This window comes from Maylandia zebra, linkage group LG15 (assembly GCF_041146795.1).
Source record: "Maylandia zebra isolate NMK-2024a linkage group LG15, Mzebra_GT3a, whole genome shotgun sequence".
Classification (NCBI taxonomy): Eukaryota; Metazoa; Chordata; class Actinopteri; order Cichliformes; family Cichlidae; genus Maylandia; species Maylandia zebra.
Genome location: NC_135181.1, coordinates 32,919,155 through 32,947,076, shown reverse-complemented (window position 1 = coordinate 32,947,076; position 27,922 = coordinate 32,919,155). Strand labels below are relative to the sequence as shown.

Here is a 27,922-nt window from a genome sequence, read left to right as displayed (position 1 = left end):
TCGTTTCACCATTTTGTTTATTTCATAATGCCTTCCTTGATGTCATATGCTGCACCCCCTTCCCAATAACTTATGAAACATTTCGAAAAAGAGGTGTGTGTGTGTTATAATTCAATCTCAACAGGAGGACTTAAAAAGAAAGATGTTGTTAAGTCTTGGATGTTTAAAACCAGAACCAGTATAATGAGAAATACAATTTGAATATAACCTGATTAAATAGCAACTGTGCAAAAATACTTACGAGATGTGAGACACCAAGAAAAAAAAACGTACATTTCATAGTCCTGGGAATAAAGCTGCTGGCAGACATTTACATTATCAGTTCAATGATACACATCTATCTCTCTTCTTTCCGTTATTATTTCATTCATGTTCAGTAGATCAAAAATATCTTTAAAAAAAAAAAATTTTTTTATCCCCACTAAATATCACATAACACAAGCACTTAAAATGCAGGCAACTTCTAAGGCAACATGTGAACTAAAAACAACTTCTACTGTATAGGGAGGTGACCCTCCTCTATTTTGTCCGTTAGGCCATTCACAGACCAGATAAAATATGTCCTATTGCAAACAAATGACACAAAGTGAACTACTGAATAGAAAAGACAAAACGCAAAACAACACTGAGGTCAAATAAGAAGGGATACCACAGCTCCTTGTATTTACTCTGGAAGCTAGCCCACTTTTTAATGTGTATTTTAATGTGAAGCTCTTCCTTCTGCTGACACATCTGACTGGAGGTCTATGGAGAGGCTCATGCTCACAATTAAAAAGGTAGAGATAATGGGTGAATTTAAAAAGGGGCTATGATTTGGATAACAGGGATTCCTAGCACGCACTGCAGAAAGATTTTTTTGCACATTCTGCTTCAAAGCCTTTGTTTTGAGTTTCACATTCTGAGGAGGATGGTGTGGCCATTAACCACTGAGGAGCGCAAACAGACACTGACTGGTTAGCCCACAGGCCCTGAGAGCAAACACAGAGAAAACACAACCTGCGTCTCATCAGCAAGTTGTCTCGGTCATAGACGTCAGCCACCTCGCTCCGTCCTGAAGCGCAGTGGCGGCAGCAGCAGTGTCTGGGCTCATCTGAATGGAGGACCAGTGATTGTTTGGTCTGCGCTCACAGAAGACACTGTGAGGATGTGCAAATGTATGTACAGGAGACAAAGGTCTTCCTGTTGGGTCTACAATGCAACATGCAGCAGACAGTAGAATAGAGGTCTCTTTCCAAAGCTGGACTGGGAGCAGTGTATGTGCAGAGCAGATGACGGGTAGTGTTGGTGTGCAATGTTGAGGAGCGCAGGAGGGTGGAGGTGACGAGGGGGGGGGGGGGGGGGGGGGGGGTGGGTGAGGAGGGGGAGTGGCAGAGTTTGTGTCTCATCATGACGTGCCCTGTCTCTTCTGTTGCTGAACCCGGATCAGCTCCAGCTGTTTTTTACACTTCTGGTAGTATGTGGACAGACTCTTATTCTCCTCCAGCAGCTTTTTGTGCTCCTGCACCAGACGGGACGTGTTCTGCTGGTCCTTTTCGTCTTGGTCCAGTTCAGCAATGAGCTCCTTCCTGTGCAGATAGTCAGGGGGGGCTGCGTTTTTAGGCATGTCATTTTCAACATTATGTTACGAGATTATGCATGCAGCTTTGGTAGCTTTTATGCAATTAAAATTTTAAACATTCACACATTACAGCTGTGAGATTTGGCAGTTAAGACACAATGAATAAGCATCTTCCACTGGGGTTTATGTGAGGTCTTTGAATGAAAGTGAATTTAAGAAAAATAATTAAGCAACACTTGACTTTAGTCACTACACTTACTTCCTTTGGATTAGCAAGGCAATCTCAGTTTGCACTTTCAGGTATTCTTGGGCCATCTTGCAGTGTTGCTCAAAAACAGCCATGGACTCTTTGGAGTTGGGACAGGGAGCAAGGGGCTGGAAATGAAAATGGACGCTGTTTAAAAATATTCTGCTCAGGCATTAGTATCAGCTAGTGCGTATTTAAATTTACATTACTCTGTTTACAGAGCATCATGTCCTCAGGGATAATAATAATAATAATCTAATCTAATCAAAATTTATTTATATAGCACATATTAAAAACAACAAAGTTGACAATAGTGTTTCACAGTCAGTAAAAGCATGAGGCAATTAAAACAAAACGGTAAGAAAACAGGGCAGGAAACAATAGGTGACAATACAACAAGCCAGATAACAGCCAACTAGTTAGAATCAAAAGCCAAAGTAAAAAGATGGGTTTTAAGACATGATTTAAAAGACTGGATAGACTCGGCGGTCCGAATATGAACACGGAGGTTATTCCAGAGTCTAGGTGCCACGGTTGCAAAGGCCCGGTCACCTCTGGACTTCAGTCGACACCTAGGTTGTGCTAGGAGCATCTGATTGGAAGATCGTAGTGCTCTACTGGGATTCTACAAATAATAATAATAATGAGATGGCTGATGTCCCATGGCCTCAGTCGCCTCATAGCTAAGTGCCTCGAGGCAACTGTTGTTGTGATTTGGCACTCTAAAAATAAAACTCAGTGAACTTGAATTGATACCAGTGCAGCTGAGCCGCATCAGATTCAATACAGCATTTACATTACAAAGCATAATTCAATTCAATTCAATTTTATTTACACAGGGCCAAATCACAACAACAGTCGCCTCAAGGCGCTTTATATTGTAAGGAATACCCTACAATAATACATACAGAGAAAAACCCAACATTCATATGACCCACTATGAGCAAGCACTTTTGGTGACAGTGGGAAGGAAGGGTTATTAACTAGGGGTGCAGCAATACTCGTATCGATATTGAACCGTTCGATACAGTGCTTTCGGTTCGGTACGCATATGTATCGAACAATACAAAATTTTTAATTTATTTTATCAACTTTTCTTCTGATGATGCTGTCTGTGTTGAGAGCTCAGTGTATCTGCGTTCAACTACTCCGTCTAGGCTGCACTGTCGAGCGTAGATCCACTGAGCTCAGCGCAAGCTAGCGAGACAGATGTTAAGCTCGTTGCAACATGGCAACTTCCTCAACGCTAGCCAAAATTGAACCTCCCCCACCCTCATTCAGATCTGGCGTTTGGAACTATTTTGGTCTTCATGTGAAGTATGACCCTGAAGGTAAGCGCGTCATGGACAAAAGTAAAACAGTATGTTAGATGTGCCACACAATGCTCAATTACATTGTTGGGAATTAGTGCGTTAGCACAGTTAGCTCGTTAACGTGTTGACGCCGTCCAGCCCCACACACGGGGCGATCCGCAGTAACTCGTTAACGGAGATTTGCCGCGTTATGGCGTTAATGTCAATTTTAACGAGATTAACGCTGACAGCACTAGTGGGAACACAACGAATATGACTGCACATTTACGCCGACATCATCCTAGTGCAAAGACAAGTGGAAGCAGACAAAAACAACAAGTACGTATGCTACAAACTAGACAGCCGTTAGCACATGATTCTCCTTATGGGGACCTGATATGTTTAATATGCTGCTGAGAATATAGCCCAGAAGAAGCGTATAGTATAGCTTTTATTTTGGAAAGAGCCATTTCTCTGAAATAAACTCTTTTCCAAAGATGAGTGATTTCTCGACCAGATAAGATTTTTTTTTTTTAAATTATTTTGTTGTTTCAGCAACATTACATTTAAAAACTGTACTTTTGAGTTAAAATATATATTTATAATTTTAATAAATGACAAATTAAAAAGGAATGAACATTTTTTTGTATCGAAAAAATATCGAACCGTGACACCAAAGTATCGAACCGAATCGTGAATTTTGTGTATCGTTGCGCCCCTATTATTTACACATCAGTGCATTGTGTACAAGTGCCTGATAGGATGGTGTACCTGCAGCTGATGGTCTAGGGTGAGATAAGCCATGGGAATGGAGTTGTCTGAGCCATTTGTATCTGAGGGGAGAAAGATATATAACAGGCTGTTTTGGGACTTCATAGAAACAGAAATGTCAGAAATTAGCAACACACGTCCTAAACACATCTTTGGCCAAAAAACAGAAAAATCATTAACATTTATAAAGGTAGCCTGAATGAGTTATAAAGTTGGGCCACAGTGATATTGATGGTGGTATAGTCATTGTGTTTAATAGATGTGTAATAAATCACTGAGGGGTACAATTTTTCACTCTGACATTTGACATGGATACCTCAGTGGGAACAGCTGACAAGAAGTTCTTCGCAACTAAACTTTTTGATATGGTCCAGAAAGGATTTGTTTCAATTCACTTAGACTGTCATGGATTTGGAAGAGGAGAGCTTTTTGAGGATTACCAATTAGCAGTTTTCATCAGAAACTGAGATGCCAGGAGTTCCCAGCTGTTACTGCACATGATATGACTCATATGTTCAGTCCTAATAATACTTTCCCAATGTGGCAGTTTGAGACTTAATACTTACAATAATTATATAATAATTTCTGTACTGTTGCTCATAATTTCAAACAAATAGCTTACAAAAACTTTTCAACAGTGATTCCCTTCTCAATTGTGGCTGTACATTGGGTGGCACTACCCAATGTAGTAAACAGTAGTTAACTGTAGTGGAATTTGTGCAGTTGTCATTACCTGTGGGGTCATCGGGGGAGAAATAGCCCCTGCCACTTGTCTTGTCAGGCGGCATCATTCTCACACTTGGACTGGAAGATCGACTGCTGTTCCTACTCCCCTGCAAAGGTTACAAAAGAAGCCAAAAAGTCAATAATACCCTCCAAGTCTCAGAGTGAGAAAATGACATCTGGACCAAAATATGAGCAAAATAGTGCACTCATTGTAGACAACATGGAGACATTTTTAGTAATGTCATGTCTTTGAAGATGCTCCACAGTGTTTTGTTAGCAGCAATAGTGAAGAATAATGAGCGCACCATTTAACAGCCACTTTAAGCAGTTCTGTCACATTTGTGTCCCACAATGTGGCTGTTATGCTTTAAGCTTGACACGAAAGTACTGTGCACTCTGATTGTGCAGGTTTTAAGTTTACTAATGAATCTAATGCATTGATACTTTAATGGTATACTAGACAATCGCATTATGCTGTGACGTGATCTGTGAATATGGTTTTGTTGAACTGCTAAGGACTGAACAGTGAAGCTATAATTCTGGGCACACCATAAAGAGCGTGAAACTAGAAAAGCTAACTGTTATCTTTCAAACTAAAAAATGTGATTTAAGTTAGATCTCTTTAAACGCTCAATCCCTAAAGTCACTAATCATCAAAAAGCTAAAACCTCACAGGTCCTCTGCACATGTCTTACCTGGCTGGATTCTGTGCAGATGCCTGGCAGATCCTGTACAGACCGACGTCTCTGAGACTCACATGTGGCTGTGAAAAGCGTAAAGGACAGACAAGAGAAAGAGTGAGACCTCAAGTACTATGGATAGTGGTACTGGGGGACTAATCCCTGTGTTTGCTTGTGGCTTGACGGGGATCCAGACCCATACTGTAACAGTTGCACTTACTTAACCATCATAAGTTGTGGTGTGGCGGGAACATAACCAATCCATTCAATTCTATTTATGTTGTGCCACTTGTTCAAGGTTCACAATATTGAAATGTAAAGACCCAACAATATTAGAAAGAAACCCAAACAATCACCCAACTCCCTGTAACAATCCCCCTAGCAAGCACTTGGCAACAGTGCGAAGGAAAAACTCTGTTTTAACATAAAGACACCTGCAGCAGAATCAGACTCAGGGATGGGTAGAAGAGAACAAAAACAGCGGGGCTATAAGTAACCGCCATTGACAGAGAACACAGCATACACACAAACCACCACTCCAGACAAAAATACAAAAAAGGTTGTTGGGGGCGGCTCAGACAAAAACACAAAATGTCACAGTACTCATTCTAGTAATCAGCAATTCATCTGCTGGTCAGGTTAACACTATGCCAGGATGACATTAGGTGCAATCAGAACATCAGCTCGATCACCTTGCAGGAACTACAAGACTCTTCAGTTGCATGCAATTTCAAGTTCTGACAGAATTCCAGTGTTTTCTCCACACATGTTACTAGGGATGGGTACCGGTATTATGTCAGAACTGGTGCCATAGACTGAAAAGCAGCGCACATTTCGGTGCTTTATTTCGGTGCTTTTTTTTTTCCTGAGATGTCATACACTTTGGATTCTAGCCAATCATTTTACCTTTGCAAGCGTAGTAGGCGGGCCCAGGTACGTACGTTCTTTTAGAGCAGTGCTACAGATTAAAAATGCCCAAGGTGAAGCAGTCAAAAGTCTGGCTGTACTTCACAGCAAAAGATGCAAACTCAGCAGCCTGCAACAAGTGCTTTAAGATGATACTGTGCAAAGGAGGCAACACCTCGAATCTGATGAAACACCTGGCGACGTACAGCATTTTGTTAAAAGCCGAAAAATGCGGCGTATTTGATAGCTTACTGCGAGACCTCACACCGAGCACATCTACTGTGGGTGTGGTGCCTGTTATCAGACCCGGAGTTAGCAACATCCCACAAAAACCCAAAGAGGAGAGTCCTGGCCCCTAGCCCTGCCAGTGTAGCAGAAATGATGACGGATGATGGCAGCAGCAGCCGTTCTTCTCTGTGTGAGTAGCTTAATGTTGTTCGTGTGTAATTTACGTTGAGTAGGCTTAACCACGTTATTAAATTAATGCCTGTAAGGTGAACTAGCAAACACCATCGTAGTTACATGTGGCTGTCTTCTTGTTTGATGGCAGATACTCCCTTCACCCTGGCCAAAAAGGCTAAAATGACCAAAGAAAAAGTGGAAAACAGCTAAACATGAGAGGTTTTTGGACAAAGTTTGTGTTTTGTTTTTTTCATTGTTTAAGCACTGCTTCCAGCCAAGAGTGATACCATAAATCCCCCATAGCTGCATAAAAGGCTAACATTGTTATCTTTTTACATAAAAACAGCTAAACATGAGAGGTTTTTGGACCAATTTTGTGTTCTCCATTCTTTAATCACCGATTCGAGCACCGTTTAAGCACCGGCACCGTTTCAAAAGTACCGGTTTAGTACTGGTATCGGATAAAACCTAAACGATATCCATCCCTATATGTTACACAGAGTCACAAACTAGCACCAAAACACGAGTGCAACCAATAGTACATGGAGTAATACTACTACCACTCCTCATAATAGCACTAATAATTTACATATCTGTCTTTAGGAATAACAGTCACTCTGAAGCTAAGAGTTGACAGTTGGAGCAACAACATGACAATTAGCCACAGGTACTAACCTAAAATGATATTTTATTAGCAGGCAGGTCCCTCTGGGCTTCACACCAAAATCAACTAAGCTTTGAATGGAATTAAACTTTTTAGGACTCCCAAAAATGCTAAATATTATTCAAGACATCAGACTTTTGACATTTTACCAACATACCATTAATCTGTATTATATATGGTCACAATCTCTGAAATGGCAATGTTAAATGGGAACTGGGACAGTCTAAGATAAAATGTCCTCCTGTTAAAATTGCGGTTGCTGGTGTTTGTTATCTAATCTCTAGGACAGTGTGACAGGGCCTCTAAATAATAATACATTCATAATGGACTGAAAAAAGCAATACTTGTAATCAAAGTTATGGCAAACAATGCAATTAACGATTAAAAATGTGACATTTTGCATAAACTTTTCACCAACCAGCAATGACATGTTGCAACCAACACATTTTAAAAACGCACAACTGCTTGGCAAGTAGTTTGCAGACTGGTCAGCATCTTCTATGCAAACTGTTGGCGACCTGCTAGTTACCAAAGAAATCCCCAGGAAGCTTTTGGTGTAGCACTGTATACATCTTTGCAACTAATATCACATGAAAGACTGGCCGCAACATCCAGCAATCGCCTGCCAAACAGGTCACGGGGGTCAGTGGTCAATGAAGTCTTTAGGTCTCCGTGGATGGCTCTATAGCAATGAGTCTCACAGCAACCATTTGCAACTGGTCGCAAGTCACGACCAGTGCAGACTTATTTTGGTGGATTTGACTGATCTCTAGGCCTGTGTGATTCACAATTAACTGACGCCTAAAACAAACAAACAAACAAATAAATAAAATAAGCGATATCAACTTTAACACCACCCACTTGGAAAAGGGATTCTTCTATAGTCAGGACATTCCCCAAATTTCTAATTTACATCCATGAAAAGTGATCCTATTAAGACAAATTTTTAGTTTTAGAGTTATTGGTTCTATTACTAGTTAGATAACATACACTAATATAAACCTATTGACTGCAAACAACCAACCTGATGATGTCATGTTCTGTACTGACAAGATGACACTAAACATTTTTCAAATATTTTAAGCACTTCTTAAATGTAGTCACATAGACAGTGTTACACATGTAACGTTTCACAGATCAAAGCACACCCCACGGTCGGGTCGCTCACTCACCACCAACGTGATTGGTTTGGTGGTGAGTCAGCGGTGATCTGGAGGGATCATGGAAAAGTGACTCGATGAAGATCAGACCACATTTTACTGACACTCATTACATAAATTGGTTATTTTTTTTCCTTGTACAGGTTTGCAGATCCAAAGGTGCGTGCCTTACCATCTATAACAATTCCATGCAGACTCCCTGCACCACTTGATTAAATGAAACACTTACTCAATGTCTCTCATATATCTTCAAAATAGAAGTATTTCTGACAGGCAGAGTTGTCCCCATTCCCTTTGATCCATATCTCAACTTATAATAATAGCTCTGACCCTCACTGTGAGGGAAATTAATCAAAATGACTTTTTTCAAAGTGGATGTGGATGGATGGAAAGTGAGTGAGAAATGGGGAAAAAAAAAATAGCCATGCTTTCTCAATGTCCTCTAAGCATGAAAGTCAAGGACAAGCTCAAATGCACTAATTTACTACTGCTACCCGTGATTTGCTGCAGCCAAGCCAGGGATATACGAGACAGGAGAGGGCCAGGACTTAGGAAAGTTATCTCATCTATGTCAAAATACTGACTATAACGTACTGATTAACAACCACTTGCTTTTAGTGGACAAATATGCACACAGCTCCAACAAATGTGTTGATAACAGATGAGAAAACTTCAATATTTTACGAAAAACAAACAAAGAAAAAACAGAAAACAGGACATGACACAGCTATGATGTATGTAACTCCAAAATCAGCTTCAAGGACTTCTGTGTTGTTGTTTTTTTAAATTTTAAATTTTTGGTTTGTGTTTTTAAATCAGAGGGCAAATTCGAAAAAATTTTAAATGTTATGAACATTATCTGCATTCTTGAGGGGATCATATGGAGTGACACACAACAAAAAGCCATGTCTGATGACAGTAACCCACAGGCTCATTCAAGCCAGTTCCACCGTGTCACCGGAAAGACCAGTAGTCCAGTGATACCTGTAACGACGATCTTGGGGACATCCAGTATGGTTCCGAATGATGCAGTTTTACGGTGGCCTCGCTTATACGGGGGGTTTGCTGCAAAAACACATATACACATATAGCTGCATACAGGACAAGCATGCTCACAGCTGGACTGCAAATGTGGGTCATACACATGCAGAACATAGCTGTGCATGCAGAGGAAACATGCACCATTCATTCCAGGAGCTGTGAATCAGTACTGCATAGACAGTCAGCAGAGAATGCACTACCTTCCTCAGCACAGACAAGAGCAGGCATTTTGTTTTTTGGAAAAGTTCAACAAGGTGATCTGAGAACAGAGTTTTCAATAATTAAATGTTAGAAACCCCAACCACTGAAGCTATATTTAATTGTGAACAACATTTAAAACAAACAAACAAACAAGAAAGAAAACTGACAGACATTCACATTGAAATCGAAACTACACCAGAGGAGTTCTTGATTTAGTTTCTCTATGACAGCACGAGTACATCTGCTGAAAGGAGATTAGCGACAGCTGGTTTCGAGAGGCCCTATCTTCAGAGACATATTGACACTTTTAATGAGGAATCAATCTTCAATTCAAAGTGATGAAATCACATAAAAGGGCGACCTAGGTGCCAAAAAGAAGCTTCCAGACTGGACCAGCAAAGACTGCCTCAATATTAATACTGCATGCACTCCCCCCCTTTTTTTTTTTTAAAATTTGAAGTAATGGCATGATCAGGCCAATATGCTTTGTTAAGCTGGTCTTTTTTTTCTTTTCTTAAATGTATTTGATGTATTGATTTGTGCCAAGTTTTGTCTGGCATTACCTGCAGGTGCAAACTGCATCTTGGGCTCCAACTCTGACAGGTCAGCACTCATTCTTTTGCTGTCAGAAGAAGACAGGCACTGTGTTCGTGCTGACAGACTCTCAACGCTGCCCCCTCTGGAAAGAGACACATTCCTTAATGTGTCTCCCTGAAAGACAAACACGAAACTTTTACTGAACCACAGAAGACTGTATTACAAATGAGGATTAAGTGCTTATCAGTGCAACTTCATGGCTGACTCTGGGTTTTCAGTGTTCTGCAAACCTGGGATATACATTTTTTTACCAGTCAATATAACAGCTAATATAAAAAATTGTCCTTTAAGGACCTTTATGTTTGTTTCATTGTTCATTGACATATGCATTATGATGAATCCAAACTATGTAAAAACTATGTTAAAAAAAACACCACAACACAGAAACCAGCAGAGTTGTCAACAGAAGACAAAAAAAAAAAGATAAATCATTACATGTACAGTAAAAACGTCCCTTTTTAATATGGTCTTACCTTTGGCTTGAAATGAGGTGCAAACTGAGGCGTAATCTTAATAGTGTCATTGCTCCCTTGAGAATCACTGTGCTCCATGTTCGCATCACTTCTGTAGCTTGTGCTGTTACCAGTGTAGTCTACATATGAACCTGTCATTTCAATAGACACAGGACAGGACAGGACAGAAGTTAAATTTATTTATCAGTTTTAATATCAGGACAGCAAAGCAGGCAGGCAGGAAAGGAGCGATCGAGAACAAGACTGCAGTAAATTTTTGGCACAAGGGCTATCTGCTCAAATTTATACTGGCACAGAGACAGTTTCAATATTTTTTTAAATATACACTTTCACCGGTATTGCATCTTTACATTAACTTTGTGGATTTTTGTTGTCTTTGAGTTTTCAAAACACTGAAAAAAAATCAAATAATGAAAATAAAGAAGTAACAGACAAATATAGAAATCTGAAATAGACTGAAAATATTACTACAATGCATTTTCCTCTGCTTAGTTATATGCTTAAACTTAGGTGGTTGTCTCATTTGAGTTGAGGCTGTATTTGAATCGTCTTGCCACGGCCATCTCTATGGAGGAGTTGGGTGGGGGCAGAGCATCTGTGGCTCCTGGGAGAGGTGGGAGGCTCACGTGTACTTACAGTCAGGACCATAAATATTGGGACATCGACACAATTCTAACATTTTTGGCTCTATACACCACCACAATGGTTTCCAAATGAAATGAACAAGATGTGCTTTAACTGCAGACTGTCAGATTTTATTAGAGGGTATTTACATCCAAATCAGGTGAATGGTGTAGGAATAACAACAGTTTGCATGTGTGCCTCCCACTTGTTAAGGGACCAAAAGTAATGGGACAGAATAAGAACCACAAATCAAACTTTCACTTTTTAATTCTTGGTTGCAAATCCTTTGCAGTTAATCACAGCCGGAAGTCTGGAACACAGACATTACCAGACGCTGGGTTTCATCCCTGGTGATGCTCTGCCAGGCCTCTACTGCAACCGTCTTCAGTTACTGCTTGTTCTTGGGGCATTTTCCCCTCAGTCTTGTCTCCAGCAAGTGAAATGCATGCTCAATCTGATTCAGTTCAGGTGATTGACTTGGCCATTGCAAAACAGTCCACTTCTTTCCATTCAAAAACTCTTTGGTTGCTTTTGCAGTATGCTTTGGGTCAATGTCCATCTGCACTGTGAAGCGCCGTCCAATGAGTTCTGAAGCATTTGGCTGAATATGAGCAGATATTATTGCCCGAAACACTTCAGAATTCATCGTGCTGCTTTTCTCAGCAGTCACATCATCAATGAATACAAGAGAGCCAGTTCCACTGGCAGCCATACATGCCCACGCCATGACACTTCCACCAACATACTTTACTGATGAGGTGGTATGCTTAGGATCATGAGCAGTTCCTTTCCTTCTCCATACTCTTCTCTTCCCATCACTCTGGTACAAGTTGATCTTGGTCTCACCTGTCCATAGGATGTTGTTCCAGAACTGTGAAGGTTTTTTTTAGATGTCGTTTGGCAAACTCTAATCTGGCCTTCCTGTTTTTGGGGCTCACCAATGGTTTACATCTTGTGGTGAACCCTCTGTATTCACACTGGTGGAGTCTTCTCTTGATTGCTGACTTTGACATACATACACCTACCTCCTGGAGTGTGTTTTTTATCTGGCCAACTGTTGAGAAGGGTGTTTTCTTCACCAGGGTAAGGATTCTTCGGTCATCCACCACAGTTGTTTTCTGTGGTCTTCTGGGTCTTTCGGTGTTGCTGAGCTCACCGGTGCATTCCTTCTTCATGAGAATGTTTCAAACAGTTGTTTTGACCACGCCTAATGTTTTTGCCATCTTTCTGATGGGTTTGTTTTGTTTTTTCAGCCTAATGATGGCTTGCTTCACTGATAGTGACAGCTCTTTGGATCTCATCTTGGCAGTTGACAGCAACAGATTCCAAATGCAAATAGCACACTTGAAATGAACTCTGGACCTTTTATCTGCTCATTGCAATTGGGATGAGGGGATATCACACACCTGGCCATGGAACAGCCAAGAAGCCAATTGTCCCATTGCTTTTGGTCCCTTAACAAGTGGGAGGCACATATGCAAACTGTTTTAATTCCTACACCCGATTTTGATGTAATAACCCTCTAATAAAATCTGACAGTCTGCAGTTAAAGCACATCTTGTTTGTTTCATTTGTTGGAATTGTGTCGATGTCCCAATATTTATGGACCTGACTGTATGCCACACTGATTCAGTGCTGGTCCTATAAATTCACAAAAATGCCACACTTCTGTGTACTCTGTTCAGTGTTACTGTCACTGCACCCTCAACTGCACTGAAGCATTTGTGATGACTGGCAATGAGTCTTTTACAGCGCTGTGGAGAAATCTTGGCCCACTCATCTTTGTAGAATTGTTGTAATTCAGCCTCACTGGAGAGTTTGAGCATGAACCGGCTTTTTAGGTCATACCACAGAATGGCAATCAAATTCAGTTCAAAGCTTTGACTAGGCCACTCCAAAGTCTTCATTTGGTTTTTCTTATATCATTCACAGGTGGACTTGCTGGTGTGTTTCGGATCATTGTCCTGCTGCAGAACCCAAGTGAACTTCGGCTTGATGGCTGGACATTCTCCTTCAAGGATGATTTGGTAGACAACAGAATTCATGGTTCCATTTACTATAGCAAGTCAACAAAACAGCTCCACACCATCATACTACTACCACCATATTTTACTGTTGGTATGATGTTCCTTTTCTGAAATGCTGTGTTATAGTAATGCAAGATGCAAGGGGACACACACTTTTGTCCAAAAGTCTTGGGGATCATCAAGATGTTCTCCAGCAAAACTGAGAAGAGCCTTTATGTTCCTTTTGTCGTCTCTTTCTTCTGGTGGAGTCATGAATACCGGCCTTAACTGAGGCATACAGTTCTTCTGATGTCCTTCTGGGGTCTTTTGGGACCTCTTGGATGAGTCGTCACTGCACTTTTGGGGTAATTTTGGTCATGTGGCCACTCCTGGGAGGGTTCACCACTCTTACATGTTTTCCCCATTTGTGGATAATGGCTTTCACTGTGGCTTTCTGGAGTCCCAGAGCTTTTCTATTACTATTATTGTAATTTTATATTATTGTTGCGTTTACTTTTATCCTGTTGCTAAACTAATTTCCCTTTTGGGACAACAAAGAATTTGAGTTGAATTGAATTGAATTAGATATGGCTTTATTTAGTTTGTCATTTGTTCCTGAATTTTCTTGGATCGCGGAATGATGTCTGGCTTTTGAGGATGTTTTGGTGTACTCCAGTACTTATGTACTTAGGAACATCTATCTTACTGCTTCATGTTAATGTTAATCCAGCTGCTAATGTTATGTGTACTGGCCTGAATTTTACTGCAATCATTTGCCCACAAACTTAAGCCAAGGCTGCTTTCTTTTGAAGGTATATTATTCTGAGAACTTCTAAAACACATGTGACCTTGAGCTCAGTACTGGGCAACTGTATAGATACCAGGATACACTGGAGTTGCTGTGCTGGTCAACAACATGCTGCTCATGGTACACCTTTGTAAACATCCATGGTATTTGTGCAGGCAGAGAAAACAGTTTGAATTAACAAAGGAAAAAAATCCTATGTGGTAGAAGAAGCAAGTTAACGACGCACATAATAGTTTTTCTGTAAAGAAAAGCAATTAGCAGCAGTAAGAGGAACTATAATTATTTAAACATAATCTAGAGCATCATCTTCACACGACCTTAACATGAGATGTACCTGTACTAGTTGCAGAGTTGCTCTGTCCCTCATCTGAATACTGGTATGGATACTGAAGGGGTTCATCAGACCCTGGGAAGTACTGCAAAAAGAATGAAAACAACACATAATGTTGGGAGTTCTCAACTCAGGCTTACTATGAATGAAAAAAATCCTATTAGTATAATTAATTCAGGAGAGTAGGACTTGGTGATATTTTGAGACATAATATATGTATTATGTATATATATGTAATATATATAATAAATAATATATGGAAAGTTTAAGCTATATTTGGCTTAATGTTACAACCTCAAACACTAAGAGAACACCAAGAATGAATCTACCAGAGATCACTGACACAAAGCCATATTTACCTTGCAGAAAAGAGATAGGGTTGGTCAACTGCTAAGTGACCTTCGTTTACTATAGTTCTGACACTATATAGCACAGTATACAGTGGGGCAAAAAAGTATTTAGTCAGCCACCGATTGTGCAAGTTCCCCCACCTAAAATGATGACAGAGGTCAGTAATTTGCACCAGAGGTACACTGCAACTGTGAGAGACAGAATGTGAAAAAAAAAAAAAATCCATGAATCCACATGGTAGGATTTGTAAAGAATTTATTCGTAAATCAGGGTGGAAAATAAGTATTTGGTCAATAACAAAAATACAACTCAATAATTTGTAACATAACCTTTGTTGGCAATAACAGAGGTCAAACGTTTACTATAGGTCTTTACCAGGTTTGCACACACAGTAGCTGGTATTTTGGACCATTCCTCCATGCAGATCTTCTCGAGAGCAGTGATGTCTTGGGGCTGTCGCCGAGCAACACGGACTTTCAACTCCCGCCACAGATTTTCTATGGGGTTGAGGTCTGGAGACTGGCTAGGCCACTCCAGGACTTTCAAATGCTTCTTACGGAGCCACTCCTTTGTTGCCCGGGCGGTGTGTTTTGGATCATTGTCATGTTGGAAGACCCAGCCTCGTTTCATCTTCAAAGTTCTCACTGATGGAAGGAGGTTTTGGCTCAAAATCTCACGATACATGGCCCCATTCATTCTGTCCTTAACACGGATCAGTCGTCCTGTCCCCTTGGCAGAAAAACAGCCCCATAGCATGATGTTTCCACCCCCATGCTTCACAGTAGGTATGGTGTTCTTGGGATGCAACTCAGTATTCTTCTTCCTCCAAACACGACGAGTTGAGTTTATACCAAAAAGTTGTACTTTGGTTTCATCTGACCACATGACATTCTCCCAATCCTCTGCTGTATCATCCATGTGCTCTCTGGCAAACTTCAGACGGGCCTGGACATGCACTGGCTTCAGCAGCGGAACACGTCTGGCACTGCGGGATTTGATTCCCTGCCGTTGTAGTGTGTTACTGATGGTGACCTTTGTTACTTTGGTCCCAGCTCTCTGCAGGTCATTCACCAGGTCCCCCCGTGTGGTTCTGGGATCTTTGCTCACCGTTCTCATGATCATTTTGACCCCACGGGATGAGATCTTGCGTGGAGCCCCAGATCGAGGGAGATGATCAGTGGTCTTGTATGTCTTCCATTTTCTGATGATTGCTCCCACAGTTGATTTTTTCACACCAAGCTGCTTGCCTATTGTAGATTCACTCTTCCCAGTCTGGTGCAGGTCTACAATACTTTTCCTGGTGTCCTTCGAAAGCTCTTTGGTCTTGGCCATGGCGGAGTTTGGAGTCTGACTGTTTGAGGCTGTGGACAGGTGTCTTTTATACAGATGATGAGTTCAAACAGGTGCCATTCATACAGGTAACGAGTGGGGGACAGAAAAGCTTCTTACAGAAGACGTTACAGGTCTGTGAGAGCCAGAGATTTTCCTTGTTTGAGGTGACCAAATACTTATTTTCCACCCTGATTTACGAATAAATTCTTTACAAATCCTACCATGTGAATTCATGGCTTTTTTTTTTTTCACATTCTGTCTCTCACAGTTGAAGTGTACCTCTGGTGCAAATTACTGACCTCTGTCATCATTTTAAGTGGGGGAACTTGCACAATCGGTGGCTGACTAAATACTTTTTTTTGCCCCACTGTATATGAATAAAGATGTGGTTTGTTTAGAATAGTATAATGGTTTTTCAAACATATGAATGATGTATTTTAGAAGTGTTATAAAATAATACACAAGACTATCTATAATTTGCATAATTACATCAATGTTCAAAAATACTGTTGGCCACCAGTGCTACCCCTCAAACCTCTTAGTATACACGTTTGGTATCAATGTAAGACTGTTAAAATGGTGTTAAATGGTTAAAATGTGCCGTAAAACTATTGCCGCAAACGGGAAGCAGTAGCACAAATGTATTCCAACAGCCGAAAAGTCATCCACTGCAAAATGAAGAATGTTTTAAACTCTGCATGTCAACATCTTCCCACACACCAAAGAAAATGTTAAATAAAACAGCTGTGATACCTGATTCTTTGTCAATCGTTTTTATAGTCACCGTCTAGACTTTTTTTTCTGTAATTTGGGGTCATCACATTTTAATTTTACTATTTTTATATATTATAAGCACAAAAGAACAATTTCAATTGTTTTATTATTACTCGATGTCCTTTTTCGTTATGATCTTTTGTTTGCTTTTTAAAGGTCTAGTGTTGACCACCTGCTGTGACAGTATTGTCATTGGTCAAAAACCTCTGCGTGCAACTGATGGTTAAAAAAAATGGTTTAAATAAAACATTTTAATTCATTCAGATTTCTTGTATTCAAAGCAGAAAAATAAATATTGAATGAGCATACCAGTGCAAATTTAGGCACTGTATGGTTGAAAACAATTTTTGTTTTTTGGAGGTTATTTAAACATATCGTGATATATATTGTGTATCATGATATAATCAAAAAAATATTGTGACATTAGATTTTCCTCATATTGCCCAGGCTTAGTTCACACGTATATAAACGTCCCATTCTTAATTAATAGCGTTTAAAATTATGTTGGCCTGCCTCCTGTATAGGCCTGCACAATAAATCGAAAATTTATTGTCATCGCGATATCAGCCTGTGCGATGGGCCCATCGCAAAAGACGGCGTAAACGGCGATAATTGGGTACCTTAAAATGTTTACACACGTGCTTTAAAGAATTTACCAATAAAAGAAACCCCTTTACACATTTGATCAGTCGAATAGAGCCCTTCACGGCATTAACCAATCACATGGATTAGAGGTGGGGAGTGAACAACACTGCAGCAACGAGTCAGAGTTGTAATGGCTGAGAGCGAGACACATGACAAGAATGCTACTGACTATGAACTCGTGGCTTAAAAAAAAAAAATAAATAAATAATAATAATAATAATAATAATAATAATAATAATAATAGTACCTCGCTTAATTGGAGGTACTTTGGATTTGATAAAGACGACGTTCTCTAAACACAGGTACTCTGCAAAACTTCCTGAACACTTGTGGCAACCACCAGAGGAATCACGACTAATCTCCACCATCATCTTCAATACAACCACAGAGAACTGTTTGAAGAGTTCCAGAAAGATAGGGCTAGCCAAACAAAGGTTGCTAATGTTAAGACAAAGAGCACAGCAATCCAACAGCAGTCTCTGTATCAGATTTTTCAAGTGGAACTCCTTATGAGAAAACGTCGAAGCGGTATAAAGAAATAACAGAGGCCATTACACATTTTTTGGCTAAAGACATGATGCCTATAAATACAGTTAGCAGAGAGGGCTTCACCAGTCTAATACATAAAGTGGACCGGAGATACCGCATCCCCTCACGAAACTACATTTCCCATGTCGCCATTCCACAAATGTACGAAACATGCTGCAAGACCGTCATGTTTGAACTAAGCCAAGCTGAAAACTACGCAAGCACTACAGTAAAGTTTCCTCTCCAGTTTTGACTTACATCATAACTACTTGGTGAGTGGTAAAATGATGAACAACTGCATTGAGATCATTTGCAGTATAATTTAAGTTATGTTTATTTAAAACTAATGATAGAGACCGGGAAGGATGTCTTTTTTTTATGGGGGTAATGTTTCAATGTTAAAGTGCACTTTGTTGTTACACTGCTCATACACTGCTCATACAGCAGCTTTCTTTAAATAAACTGTTGCAGTAAAATGGAAATTATGTATTTTTCCATTATGGAAATTATGTATTCATTTCATTTTTTTTTTGCTATTTATTTTATCGCAAGTCATATCGTTATCGCAATATTGATCAAAGTTATTGCACATCGCAGGTTTTCCTAATATCGTGCAGCCCTACTCCTGTAGCTATAACAGCTTCAACTCCTTTAGGAAGAATTTCCACAAGGTTTATTCCTAATCGGTTCCACTTTGTTATGATACCACTAACAGTTGACTGTGTAATATTTAGTAGCAAGGACATTTTTGTTGCACACTCGGAACCCTATCGCGATACCATATTGGAATACACCGAGCTCCTGAGAGTGCCCCATTCTTTCACAAATGGTGTATATATCAGCCCAAATGCAAAACAGACTAAACTGTTTTCTTTCATGCTAGTGTCCACACCCTGGTGCAAAATTTGGTTGCTTGGTTTTAATGAAATTATTAATTTTGAACGGCAAAAATACAGCTGCTCAATTTTTTTTTGAAAAAGCACAAAAATCTGCACAACTTCACCATTTAATACTCGTCGCCTGTTTACTTCCCCTTTGACCGGAGAGATAGAGGGAGAGATGGATAGTGGTGTCATAACTAGGGATGGGTACCGGTGGCACCGGTTCTGACATAAACGGTAGTAACCAGACCGAAAAGCAGCGCACATTTCGGTGCTTTATTTCGGTGCTTTTTTCCCCTGAGATTTGATACACTTCAGATTCTAGCCAATCATTTTATGTTTCCAAGGATAGTAGGTGGGCCCAGGTACGTACGTTCTTTTAGAGCAGAGCTACAGATTAAAAATGCCCAAGGTGAAGCAGTCAAAAGTCTGGCTGTACTTCACAGCAAAAGATGCAAACTCAGCAGCCTGCAACAAGTGCTTTAAGGTGATACTGTGCAAAGGAGGTAACACCTTGAATCTGATGAAACACCTGGCGACGCATACCGCTTTTTTTAAAGCCGAGAAATGCACCGTACCTACTCCGTGTGTGGTGCCTGTTATCGGACCCGGAGTTATCAACATCCCCCAAGAAACGGAAGAGGAGAGCCCTGGCCCCTAGCCCTGCCAGTGTAGCAGAAATGATGACTGATGATGATGGCAGCAGCAGCCGTTCTTCTCTGCGTGAGTAGCTTAATGTTGTTCGTGTGTAATTGTACATTAATGCATGTAAGGTAAACTAGAAAACACCGTCGTAGTTACATGCGGCTGTCTTCTTGTTTGATGGCAGATACTCCCTTCACCCTGGCCAAAAAGGCTAAAATGACCAAAGAAAAATTGGAAAACAGTTAAACATGAGAGGTTTTTGGACAAAATTTGTGTTTTTTCCATTGTTTAAGCACTGCTTCCAGCCAAAAGTGATACCATATATGACCTATAGCTGCATAAAAGGCTAACATTGTTATCTTTTTACAAAAAAACAGATAAACATGAGAGGTTTTTGGACAAAGTATGTGTTTTCCATTTTTTAAGCACCGGCACCGTTTCAAAAGTACCGGTTTGCCACCGGTATCGGATAAAACCTAAACGATACCCATCCCTAGTCATAACATCTCTGGACTGGTAACTGCCATTTATAAACTAATATGTTTAGAATATATTCGACCAGCTACTTTTTCTGGTGCCGACAAGCAAGGACAGCAATGATTAAACATTGCTGTCAGCTAGAGGTGTACATCCCTAATTTTAACAAACTGATGAGACCCCCGGAGACTGCAGTTTTTTGATTCATTTACTTCAATTTACTAAAAGTACACAAGGCAGAATACCTTCATTAGATGAGTCATGATCTTCACTATCTCTTCCATGGAAGGCCGCTGAGAGGGGTCTTTGGACCAACAGCGAGTCATTAGGCTTTCAATGGGCTTGGGCAAATTCTTGATTAAAGGTGGTCTTGTGCCTGAATACAATAAAAAGAAATAACTGGTCACACGCAGTTACAGGGAAAGACATATCTGCATCACACAACACAAGAGAAATAAATATTATATATTACTGCCTCCCATTTTTTGAGTCAGTAGTGCTGCATCCAGGATGCAATAAACTGCAAGGAGAGCTGAAAAGGTCAACATGTCTTTTACCCCCTCTGCCAACATCTTTATTTTGACAATCTTCTAGCATGCATGCCTGAGCACTCTTAGTGGCCGACAGCTGGATGTGACCTCTGCATCACCCACCACAAACAAACACACAGACCCACACAGTCAGACAGGAAGAGTGACTCACCATTGTGCACAGCCCACATAATGCGAAAAGCTGGCCCTCCGATTTCATCGAAGGGCTTCCTGCGGGTGATCACCTCCCAAAGAATGATTCCCCAGCTGAACACATCACACTTCTCGCTGTAATTGCTGCCTGTGAGTAGAAAGAAACCCACAGCAACACTTAGGTCCTTTTCAAAGAGGGGGAAAAGGCTCAGTCTGACATCACTGACTGATAAAGGAAATTCTCTGCGGAACATTTGACAAGAGAGCGAGGAATGTGCCTGGCAAAGGCAGCAGCTTTTCTCTTGCTTTCAGTGGGGAGGAGGATGAAAATAAGGGAGCCATTTTCACCAAGGAACGGCTCCTGTGTTGCTTAATTATGGAGCCTGTTATTGAAGAATTAAAGTGCACATCATACACCTATTTCAAACTTGCTGCGCTGGGTTTTTCTGATAACATTCCACACTGATGCAAATTAGTTGTGAAGGGTTCACTGAGGGGGCAAAAGCGGCTTGTTTAATTGCACTGGAGTCTTGCAACATGCATCCAAAAACAAGGCAATGACTAGGAGTAATTCATCTTTCCCTGTGACATCCTCTAAACAGTCTCTTATTGTAGACTTACATTAGGCTCTTGGTTGTGTAAGAACAAAAATTCTGCGTTTACAGAAGAAAAGCCAGTACAGCATGACTCCATTCATCATCTCACTGTCACTGGTTCGGTAGCTACTATCAATAAATAAGAGTATGGTGGAAGTAATATATAGTATAATAATAATAATCATAATAATAATAATAGCAGGACCCATCTCCAATTAGATGAAACATGACAAAGATGATGAGGCTGAGGTAATTAGAAAAACACATCTCAGTTTTTCTTGGTCAAAAAATAGGAAAACATTTCAAACAGCTGTAATACTACTCATATTTGCCTTCAAATACTTCTGGGGCCATCCATGCTGCACTTCCTTTGTTGTTGGTCATGTGTGTCTGAATGTCACATGCTGTTCCAAAGTCACAAATCTTCAGCACAGTGCCTCCTGCCACCAGAAGTAGACTGAAACAAGGAAGACATACATCCTGTTAGCAGCAAAAAAGTGCCTTGAACTAAACAACATAGGACTAACTGTAACTAACTTCAGCCCGGTTTGGTTTAAAATGTTTCTTTTTAAAAAGTACTAGAGGAATGACAGTGCTCGGCTCTTACGACTGTTTGAGACAAAGGAAATTCTATAGTAATAATGCAGGAAATAAATTCCTGTACAATATTGGATAGGTGACAATTTGTGACTATGAGAGGCTTCATTAATTCTATAAACTCTCCAAATGATCTACACAGAACAGGTAAGCTGGTCCTCTCTTCCTACAGAATACTTACTAGTAATAGGTTAGTTTTCTTGCTTTTTTTTTTTTTTAATTAATGCTGGAAGTGTTGCCTCTGGTCCTTCTGAGACAATGGAATATAATCCAGATATCACAACATATTTCATTAATTACTGCATCCTATATAGCAGTAAACAATTACATCAAATCTACCACTATTCTGTATTTCCACGTTTTCTTTTTTTTAGTGCAACACATTTAAAGGGTTTCCACAGAGGAAATGACCATGCAATAAGAATAAAGACAGTCTTCACATAATAATGAGATTTCCATCCTGTGTGGATGCCCTGCAAGAGTTGGCATTTATAGAGGGTGTGTTAGTCTGATCCAGCTGTTATAAAGAAGATGCGAGTAACTCTATATGCTGATAACACAGGTTTTCTTCATGGTATTTACCACTTCCTTTGATCAGGATTTTACATTGCTGGCATGTAATGCCATTCCCTGAATCCTGAAGCTGCCAGATTGAATTGCAACCACTGCTTTTCATTTTCATTAGTCATTAGTCAACTAGTCACGATTAGTCAACTAGTAAAATCGTCGACGACTGATTTAATACTCGACGCGTCGTTTGAAGCTTTGTAAGATCACAAAAGACGCAGGAATAAGTAGTAGGATTTAAGAGTGTAATAACGGACTGAAACAGAAGATGGCAGCACTGCATGTACAAGGATGCCAGGTGCCGTTAAACCCCGAAGAAGAAGAAGCTGTGCCCCAGAATTCATAGCGCGGCCCAGCGCAGTAGTCAACAATGGCGGCAGCTAGTTAGTTTTAATATTACTCTTATTATTCTTTTTGGGTCACAAAATAAAGTTTAACATATTTTCAGGTGAGAATGTAGCTGTGTAAACCTCAAATATCTGCTCAGTTTATCAAGACACCACATATTTTCAAAAGCGCTCTGACGTTTTCGGAGACGTGCGTTACCCACTAGCTCGATAGCTAGTGGGTAACATACGTCTCACCAGCTCGATAGTTAGCCGGGGTTCAAGGCTCATTAGAGCCTGTGAGAACACCGGACTCCCGGCAAATCGTTTTCAAACCCACCGCCGTCTTTCACTACTCAGGTTAAACATGTAATATAAGTCACTTAGAGAACTTAAAAATGTTATTGTTTGGCTTTTTTAGTATTTTATTTGTTCCTGAGTAAATCGGTTTGGCTGAGAAATAAAGTTATAGTTTTTACACAGCTGAATAAACGTCAAGCAAACAACTGATTATCAGAAGTGTGAGATGCTCGAGAATATACTCCGGTGTCTTGTTATATTTTAGATAGCAAGGAGCAGGCGGCTGAGTTTATTTAAACTTCACTGAAACAACCTGCAGATTTAATTAAAATTTAATAAACTATCATCTTGTCTTTATTTTTAGTTAGCACATACCATAAACACTTCAAACTGTAAGCTAATGAGTTAGTTATACAAGAGCAGATGCGTGCTGGTGCAATAAGCTGTACGTTTTACGTCCAATGGATGCATGATCTGATTAGTCGACTAATCGCAAAAATAATTGGTGACAAGTCGACATCAAAATAATCGTTTGTGGCAGCCCTAGTTAATATCTTGAGTAACTTTCAACTAAGTGGCTTACAATGCCATGCCAAAAAAAAAAAAAAGCCTCTACATGTTTCTCAAAAGATACCAGATATTTTAACAAGAACACAATATAGTACAAACTGAATCAAACTACTTTAAAGAAATAATTTGCTGGAAACATAAAGGAGTGTGTGAGGTGAAAAGGTGCATACTTGGGTGGTTTGAGGTCCCTGTGAATGAGAGCCTTTGGTTTCATGCCATGGAGATAGGCCACACCCTGGGAACACTGTAAACACCAGCTCATAGCATGGGAAGCAGTGTAATAGGGGAGGGGTTCAGCACCATGCAGTACTGTGGACAAGAAAACACAGTCTCAAACAGCGACCACAGACAGCATACCTTCAAACCAACTAGGCAAAGTGTGGGGTCCCTATAGTAATTATGACACTGTCATATGGACTGAAACACCCATGTGCATTTTCACTATAGCTTCTTTAAGAGTACTGACAAAAAGCTATTACTAGCCCTCAGTGTCCCAGCAGATGCACCTATGTTATAAATTTGAAACAGCCTGGTGTTATTTTCACAAGGAGAAGAGTGTTACATTAACAGCTTCCAAGACATAATTTAGTATTTTTGACACCAGGAGGAACAGAATACCTGTAAATAATGATCATTATTATACAATCATATTTAAAAATATAATTCATATTAATGTTTTTTTTTTTAAATGACAGCAGCATGTTTAAAAATGCTGGAGAAATATCTTACAACTTACTAGGTTAATTTGAAATTCAATCGAGTATTACAAGACATCCCAGGAGTGTATATTAGTTCACCAATCAAAATAAAAATAAAAATGAGTGTTTGTCAACATAAAATTTCAAACTCATTGGGGATATTATCATTACTGATTATCAATAAAGGGTGACCCTTAATAAACATTCTGTCAACCAAAAATGTTCGCCAGAACAGCTAACAGATACAAGGCCTAAGCACACGAAGAAACATATATGCACATTAAATACCCACAATGACCCTCTAACAGCATATATATTTTTAAGAAAAAATTATAATATTAATGACATTAATTTTGAGTAACTGATATAAAATAATGTGTATTTTCTCATTCAACCATATACACGTGACCTGACTCTGTAGTAAGACTAAACTGCCTAGAGTCTCATTTGCAGTGGAAAAGAGGTTGAGGTTCAAACTCTAAATTTGTAGACATCCAAAAGCATTGTTTCAACAATATCTTATGACTGGATTTCAAAGTGTCAGCATATTTCACCATGAAATGTAATCACAACACAAACTGAGCTATCTGCAGCCTTGTTAGAAAAACTCACTTTACACTTCATTTTGTCCAAATTTATTCCGCAAAACTAATTTCAAACTCATCTTCACACAGTCATTTTTACACTATCATGTCCACCATGATGCCATTGGTGTAAGCATATTTCCATCATCACAACAATTGCCAGCCAAAGCCAGAGACCAGGAATTCCATTTGCGCACAAACACACGCAATATCATCAAGAACAACAGGACTTTTCGATAGTTCTCAGCATTTGTTATATTTGCTTCACTGCCCGCAATGTCCCACAAAACTATGTCCAAAAATGTAGTTTATGAAAATGTATTATAAGCAAACCACTAAGAACAGCAAACTACTTTGTCCCAAAACCTCATTCAAGTAAACCTGATAGCTACAAGGGGAAAACCCCAAACTCACTGAAATTCAGCGAAATTTGCCCCATAACAATTCTGGCAAATTTTAAGTACAACTGAGCACAGAATATTTTATGAACATGATACAAATTAGTACTAACAGTGCCCTCCATAATGTTTAAGACACAAGTTTTTGATGTTTTGTCTCTGAATGCTACCCAAAATGAATTATATATAAAACAGTTGTGACTGAAGTGGAGACAGCTTTAATTCAATTTTTTTAAAACAAAAAAATGGCATCCTTCTTGAGTTATCACATTCACAAGATTTTCAAAAACTTGACCTCTGACCTTGACCTTTTAGTTGAGGTCAGAGATTTAAATTTGTCCCCCTTTTGCAGAGGAAAAGCCCTCACCTGGCCAGGAAACTGGCCCTCACCTGGCCAGCTGGGCCAGGTGAGGGCTGCTCCCCTCTTATTTCATGATATTTCATTTCTGAAGTGTTGAATTTGCTTTTCATGGTTTGAAAGTTAGGGGGAAAGAGATTTCGCAAGAAAGGGAGGCCATCATTAGGCGGAAAAATTCAAATAAACCTGCACCTATCTGACATCCAGTAATCCCAGACTCTGCTGCTACATGACAACAAATTGCTTATAAAAGCACTCATGGTAAACATAAGAAACAACAAGCCTAGATATACATAGGATAAGTCTTTTAACTTATTTGAAAATAAGGCTGTAAGAAATATATGTATGTAATTTATTTGCAGAAGGTTCAAATACTCAATTTTCATTCTTACTGAAAATGTTAATTTAACTGTCTTAACTGTACGCACACAAATTATTTTATTACTGATCAATTTTATACCCCACCAGTTCCCAGGTTTATCTGAATATTTAGGTATGTGCATGTAAGGACTGCATGTCGCTGTGCAAACATGGACTTCTAACGAATCAGAAAAGTGGCTGAACATGCAAACAACTGGAGGATCAACTCAACAGGGCTGTGTCTGTCTAAAGCAGTGTTCATTACTAGCAAAGCAAAATAAATGGTGTAACATGTAACACAACCATAGTGTTTTCTATTAAAACATATTGACTCACCATTATATAATGATCCACCTTCTGCATATTCCATCACAAGGCAAACCTGCGGTGGAAAGAACACCATCAAAAACTCAAAATCAACCAAATAGACCAAATAGTCATTGTTATCCTAGTGAACTTACTGGACTATTGCAAGAGCCATACAGTTTCACAATGTTGGGGTGATTCACACGTGAAAGTTGTCTGAGCTGGAGATGAAAAGGAAAGGTTACACACAGGCAGGCTGTTGAACTAATCTTGAGAATATTTCAATAACGAAAAAATACCTCAACAATAAAGGCTTTCCTCTCTGATTCACTCTCAATAGTCTTGATTGCAACATCTTTTCCTTTCCATTTTGCTTTGCAGACGACCCCAAAAGCTCCTCTCCCCACCACCTGAGAACAGGTAGTTAGCATCAAAGTTACACTCACTAGGTAAGAGCTTCATCGAGCTGACACTAACTGTTGTCATGCGCTAGTGACACGAAAAACAGCAAAAATAATCCCAAGTTACCTCCTCAACTTCAATGTCCTCATAATTGATTTCTTCAAAGGGATACCCAGGTGGTGTTTCAAGCATTTCCGCTGGTGGTAACGATAGAGACATTACTAGCTTAGGTCAGCTAGTAACTTACTATGAAAACGAGCAAACAACACATAGGTAAAAAGCTCAATATTAATAAATAATAAATAAATCAGCACAAGGATACTTAGATAGGTTTCAAGACATCAATTGCAATTACGCAGTCGTATTTTTTTTTATTTTTTTTATTTTTTTTTACCGTAACTGCGTAATTATGACTGATGCCGTAAGGAGACATGGCTACTCAATAAAACAAACACGTTACAGCCTTCAAAAATGGCAAATTGTCATTCTTTGGCCGGCTGTCAAGCACCGAAAAACGGATCGGCGTTTGCCTACCTACTGTCAGTTCCCTTGATGCAGTCAAGGCTAACCGCATAGCATAACTAGCTCAGTTATGCAGCTGCTACGAAAAACTACTGGAGAAAATAAGTGTTTAAAGTTAGCTTTTTGCATAATTAAAGATCTGGGACGACAGAATAAGACTACACCATTCCTCACCAGAGTCTGACACTGTCACAACACAACCTTAAAAAAGACAAGCAATTCGAGGCCTGTTAAAATAGCAGCTTACGTTAGCTGGCTGGCCCGGTTGGTAACGCTAGCTACCAGGACTTTCTTAGCTTCAACAATCCAACTCTTCGTAGATGACTTGTCACCAGTGCCGGTTATGTGGACATGGGGATATTTTCTACTATTCATGTAAAAAAAAACCTGGAATAACGTCCATTTTTATAAAAAACTGTTTTGTCTATCCACTTGACAAACAAGCATAACTTTTTGACAACTTGTGTAGCTGGCTTGCTAGGAATGTATTTTGATTCTTCGCAGGGGAGAGGGGGAGCTCCACCAGGAAGTGTGT

At 39.7% G+C, this 27,922-nt stretch overlaps 1 protein-coding gene across 3 annotated transcripts; it reads right to left on the bottom strand.

The window, feature by feature from the left end:
• Positions 1–27,922, bottom strand: map3k7 (mitogen-activated protein kinase kinase kinase 7). Of its 3 annotated transcripts, none has more exons than XM_004564705.3 (18): positions 27,635–27,922; positions 26,992–27,111; positions 26,763–26,873; positions 26,619–26,684; positions 26,494–26,539; positions 23,930–24,068; positions 21,732–21,856; positions 20,823–20,951; positions 20,366–20,496; positions 14,491–14,572; positions 10,719–10,849; positions 10,212–10,359; positions 9,391–9,471; positions 5,290–5,357; positions 4,602–4,701; positions 3,869–3,930; positions 1,818–1,933; positions 1–1,565 (listed from the first exon to the last, which is right to left on the bottom strand). In XM_004564705.3, exons 2-18 carry the CDS (start codon positions 27,082–27,084, stop codon positions 1,385–1,387), a joined length of 1,809 nt encoding a protein of 602 aa, XP_004564762.1. In that variant the 5' UTR covers positions 27,085–27,111; positions 27,635–27,922; the 3' UTR covers positions 1–1,384. The 3 variants fall into 3 exon arrangements, with proteins under 3 accessions (XP_004564762.1, XP_004564763.1, XP_012778327.1); XM_004564706.3 differs by having other exon boundaries at positions 26,992–27,062; XM_012922873.3 differs by lacking the exon at positions 9,391–9,471.

What these genes read in the sequence shown, in the direction of transcription:
- map3k7 (XM_004564705.3), bottom strand. Translation starts at nt 27,084, where the DNA reads ATGTCTCTATCGTTACCACCAGCGGAAATGCTTGAAACACCACCTGGG. An exon ending in CAACTCTGCAACTAGTACAG is followed by an intron (nt 10,850 to 14,490) that starts GTACATCTCATG and finishes TTGAAATGACAG; the next exon opens with GTTCATATGTAGACTACACT. An exon ending in CCCCAAGATCGTCGTTACAG is followed by an intron (nt 5,358 to 9,390) that starts GTATCACTGGAC and finishes CGCTTTTCACAG; the next exon opens with CCACATGTGAGTCTCAGAGA.